The sequence below is a fragment of the Emiliania huxleyi genome (genome assembly GCF_000372725.1).
Source record: "Emiliania huxleyi CCMP1516 unplaced genomic scaffold EMIHUscaffold_491, whole genome shotgun sequence".
Taxonomy (NCBI): Eukaryota; Haptophyta; order Isochrysidales; family Noelaerhabdaceae; genus Emiliania; species Emiliania huxleyi.
In genome coordinates, this window is record NW_005198311.1 from 25,863 (window position 1) to 30,996 (window position 5,134).

The window sequence follows — 5,134 nt, forward strand, 5'->3', positions numbered from 1 at the left end:
CCCCCCCCCCCCCGCCCCCGCAGCTGCAGTGGAAGAAACCGGTCTACGCCATAGACGAGTCGGCGACGGTCTCCTCCATCCTCCTCATCTCTGGTGCGATCGCAGCGCACCTCTCGGTCAACCCCGATTTGGTCTCGGGTGCGTGTCCTGTAAGCCCCCTGGCCCAATCCCCCTCTGGGCAAAGTTGAAACTGCCGTGATAACCCCGCAATTGCACCGCCCGCCCCAGTTGGCTTCTATGAAAAGAGCATCGCCGACGAGTGCGCGTATGCGATGCAACATTCTGTTTGATCTTGTTCGATGCGCCTCCTAGAAGCAACCCCAGTTGAGGACCTTTGCTTCTGTCCAGGTACATTATCACCGGGTGGTACATCGTTTGCATCGCGGTGATCTCGGGGCGGAACGCATATTCTGCACACGCAGGGGAGGAGGCAAGGGTAGAGGCGTTCAAGCGCGGCACGGCGCGCCTGTACTCGCTGATGCGCCAGCTGGGCCTGCTTGCGACCGTCCTCTTTGTCCCTGCCGTCTATCACTCGGTGGACGACTACGGAAGGACTGACACCGAGGACGAAGTGTGGATCACCACTGTCGGCGTGCTCGGTGGGGCGGTCACCCTACTCACCGGAGTTGCCCTCTTTCGCTACCGCACCGCCGAGCGTCACCTCGAGGCAACAGAGGCGGCAAAGACGGCTGAGGAGCGTGAGGTCATTCTTCCGTCGCTCGACGAGAAGTCGCCGGCTGAGTGGAGCGTGCTCGAGGTGGCGGTCTGGCTCGAGCACTCCCCGGCTCTCGTGCACCTGGGTCCTGCCAAGCGCGCGACCGTGCGCGCCACCTTCACCAAGGAGGAGATTGAGGGCGCCTCGCTGGTCATGTGCACAGAGATGGAACTCCTACTCAAGCTGGGCGTGGCCGCAGGTGACCGTGGGGCCTCGCACTAGCTGGGCTGTGGGGCTGCTGCCTTAGGAGACGCCAACCCGTACCCCACACTGGTGCTTGAGAAGTTTACCTCACCTTACTTGCCTCGGCCGCGCAGGCTCCGCGGTGCAGGTGGCCCTCGCGGTCGAGCAGCTTCTCGCGAAGCCACTCGAGTGCGCGACGAGCGCGTTCGAGGCCGCGCCGGAGCTAGCGTCTGATGACGCGCTCAATTAGATCGTTCGCCGTGCATGTCGACGACGACGAACGGACGTCGCGTGGAGGGTGGCGCGCGTAATGAGCGGCTCCCGGTGACCGAACAGGGCTGCGAGCGGGGTCGCCTTCGCCCGCTGTCCACACTCTATCTCTATTAGGTAGGTTTGTGCAGTACGCGCACTCGGATGTGTGGCAGCCCGCTGGCTGAGTGTCTTGTCTAAGTCACATGAACAGTGATCAGTGTACGACATCGCCATCGCGCTCCAGTGGAAAAAGAAAGCAGGCGGGCCAGGCCGAGGAGAGCGACGAGGCTCGAGGGAGAGGATGACGCGGCAGGAAAAGGAACGACGATGGGGGGCGACCGCGAGGGCGCACGCATGAAGGTCGCGGCGAGAGTTGGCGAGCGAGGGACTGACTGCGACGAGACTCGAGAGACACCTATGTACATCGAGGGAGAGGCAGAGGCAGCCGCGGACGGGCAAACATGGGGGCAGCTCTTTTTCTTTTGAGAGTGTGCCGGAGTCTGTGCTAGTCCGCGCCAGTCCGGCCGTGTCAGATTGCTCTTGACAAAAAAGAAATCTAGCGCGTCAGTCCCAAATATGCCCGCGTCTCGCTCCCGCGCGAACGCCGCGCTCGGCTCCAGGCCCCAAATGACGTGTGAGTGTTAGAGTTGTTTGGTATTGAAAATCGAAAAAATGTATCCCGCGCGTAACGAACTCCCATTGAGCATGTCTAAGGCGAAGAAGCAGCCAAAGGCGGTGCCCGCGGTGGACGCGACCCCCACGACTGCCGAGCTGGTGCCGCAGCTCCCAGAGGCGGAGGCACAGCGGATTCGCGAGGCGTGGTTTGCGTGCGACTCGGATGGCGACTCACTCCTCGACAGCCACGACTTCAACAAGCTGCTGCTGCGGATCAACCGGGACGATCTCAAGGCCGACGAGGTGGTGGAGGCCATCCGGCGGATGCAGAGCAAGCGAAAGGACCAGAGGACCGAGCCGACCGACCTGCTGCACCTACGCGAGACGCTGCGCTTTTTTGCGACGAATCCCCTCGTCGAGAAGCCAGAGGCGCACTCGCTGCTGCCTCTCCTCCTGCCACCTCTCCTCACCTCTCACCCGATGCCAATCGCAGGCGGAGCGGCTGTCCGAGGACCTCTTCCGTGGCCTCCTTGCGCAGCAGGAAGGCGCGGCCGACGATAAGGCCCCGAGCACCCTCAGCATGGCCGCCATCTCGAAGCTGCTTGCTGACTATGAGCTGGACCCGAACGTGCTTTTTGACGGCAGCACTCCGGCTCTAGCTCTCCCAGAAATCCAGCAGCTCCTCGCGGCCAGCACAAGACCGTGAGGAGGCCCCGGTAGCGTCGCTGCCAGGCGTGTTGCGCCCCAGCCTCGCCAACTCGAGAGCACTCTTATGACGCTCCGAGTCCTCACTGCGCTAGGCCGGGCCGCGTGAGCGGGGCCAGTGGCACGCGATCGCAACGCCGAGACGCGTGACCAGGCACTGATCGTGAGGAGAGTCGAGGCGGGGTTTGGCGTTTGCTGCCGTGTGTCGGTTGTCGGTGTCACTGCGGGGAGAGTCTGGCATTGTGCTCTGCGTACTGGGAGCTCTGGACCTGAGCGACCAGTGAGCTGCTCAGTACTGACCACTGGCTTGACCGCGGCGCCCGTGCGTGGAGAGCCTGGTCCCCGCTGGAGGCTATATCTTTAAATTACTCACTGTGACGACACACAGAGAGAGAGACACTCACACGCTGTGTGAGTGTGTCGTCTCGACTCCGTCCTCTATAAAAATAAATAAAGAAAGAAAAACGGACACCTCTACTGTGAGATGGGTAAAAAGGAACAGGTCCCCGCCCGTGCGATCTTTGTGCAGGGTTCTTTGTGGGTGTGGTCGGCGACTAGCCGGGGTCGTCCCGATGGGGGACTAGCACACTATAGCCGTCTTCCACATGGTCCCTCGGGTCCCTGCTGCACTGCTGCTCCTCCTAATCTCTTCGTACATCCTCCTGCTGATCTCCGCAAAGTCCTGCTCCCTCCCTCGTCTGCTCTCGCCCTGCGCGTTTGCTCCGCCTCCCCGTCTTCTGCGTCGTCTGGCGACTGGCCCTCCATAGGCTGCCCATAGTCGGTTGAGGACGCCGCCCTCCTCGTGCCTCTTCCCAACGTTCCCTCAGCGGCTGATGCCGTCTGCTCCGGCTCCCCCGTCCCCGAGTCTGCCCTGCTCTCGTCTGCGCAGTCTCTGCCTTATCGCCACTGGCGTCTCTCATCTTCTTTCTCCCCTTCTTGTAATGCTTTGCACATCGCCTCGATTCCTTTTTCGCGTGAGCACCCCACCCTCGCGCCTCGGAAAAGAGCCCGCCCAGCAGCTGAACCGCTCCCTAACTAAGTCGACGGTGCATCATCAATCAGTCTCCACTTCGCTCGACTCCTCTGTGGGTCGTGGCTCGTGTGCTTTTTTTATTTTGTGCTCGCGCTCACATCTGTGTGTACACTAGTAGCAGAGGGACCCGAGGGACCATGTGGAAGACGGCTAGTGCTAGTCCCCCACCGGGAGGACGACCCCGGCTAGTCGCCGACCACACCCACAAAGAACCCTGCACAAAGATCGCAAGGGCGGGGACCTGTTCCTTTTTACCCATCTCACAGTAGAGAGGTGTCCGTTTTTATTTATTTATTTTGTGCTCGCGCTCACATCTGTGTACACTGTGACGTTGTGTGTCATGTGTGTTCAGTCTTCAGAGACAGGAGTGTTCGAAAGTAATATGTGCACGCACGCAAAACACGACTCACAACACACAAGGAACTTTAGTAGTTTAGAGAGCACACGACGTAAAACCTAGAGATATCTGAGACACATTGCTCTGCCCAGCGGCGCTCACAGCGACTCAATCGTCACAACACACGACTAGACTCCATGCACGAGAGACTAGAGACGGCACACCATGGCGAGCCTGATCGGCGCACGACCCACTGCCACTGGTGTGCACAGCGAGCGGTGTCCTCTATCCTACCGTGCTCGCGTGTCGCCCCAGAGACTCCCCACGGCCAGGCTAATTGCACACCTGCGCGCCGGCTCCACGCCGCTCCCTTGTGGGCGGGTTGCGCGGCGCCGCAGCCCCCCCCCCACCCCCCCTTATCCCTTCACCAGCCCGACGCAGCGGCCAAAGCCTACGCGGCGGCTGCGTCCCCCGCCGCGGCGGCGGGGGCGGTGTTGTTCACGGGCGTGCTGGGCCAGATGGTCTTGAGCACGGAGAGCGTGGTCGGCGCAAGCATCTTCGCCGCCGATGCGGTCGGGCTCCGCGCCACTGCGCGTCAAGACAAGGGGCGGTGGTGAGGCGGCAGGGCCGCTGGGGAGGTAAGGGTGGCAGGCGCGGGGGCGGCGGGCGTGCGGGCCGAGCGGGAAGAGGCGAGACGCGACCGCCGAGCCGAGCGACGGCGTTTGCATGGTCTGCAGAGTCTGCGGCACTAGTCCGCGGTCGATGGCGGGCGCCTGAGAGAGGGGGAGAGCCGGGGAGATACGGGGAGATACGGGGGAGATGTGCAGGCCCGCGGTCGATGGCGGGCGCCCAGAGGGAGGAGAGCTCGTCGTGCTCCTACGCGAGGTTGCAATCTCGGCTCAACCTCGGCGCATCTCGACCGCGAGGGGTGGCCGGCGCGCGCTGTGCCTCGCAGCGCGCAGCCACGCGGGCGGTGACGGCGAGGAGAGCGACATGGCACAAGCCTGGAGGGCAACCAGAGGGGGAGGCGGGTCAGAGGGGGGGGGGGGGGGGGGGACTTTAAGCGCCCCACACGGGGAGGGGGGGGGGGATGGCCCCCCTTTTGAACCTTTCAGAGGAATCCCCTCCCCGGGTTTCGGGGGGGGGCCGAAAATTCGGGCGGGGGGGCACACATATACGGGGGGAGGGAAAAAGCGCCCGGGTGCCAGGGGGGGCCCCCCCCACCGGTAAAAATGGGGGCCTTGGAAAAAAACCCCCCCCGGGGGGTAAACCCCCTTGGGGAAAAAAGGGGGAA

The 5,134-nt window shown here is 63.0% G+C and overlaps 1 protein-coding gene across 1 annotated transcript in view; it reads right to left on the bottom strand.

Moving 5' to 3' along the window:
* Positions 1 to 3,920: 3,920 nt before the first annotated feature.
* EMIHUDRAFT_445668 (hypothetical protein) overlaps positions 3,921 to 5,134 on the bottom strand; it is a 2,530-nt gene continuing 1,316 nt past the window's right edge. The window contains exon 4 of the mRNA XM_005767469.1: positions 3,921 to 4,892. Within this exon, the coding sequence (XP_005767526.1) occupies positions 4,740 to 4,892 (153 nt within the window). The 3' untranslated portion in view covers positions 3,921 to 4,739. The remainder of the gene's footprint in view (positions 4,893 to 5,134) is intronic.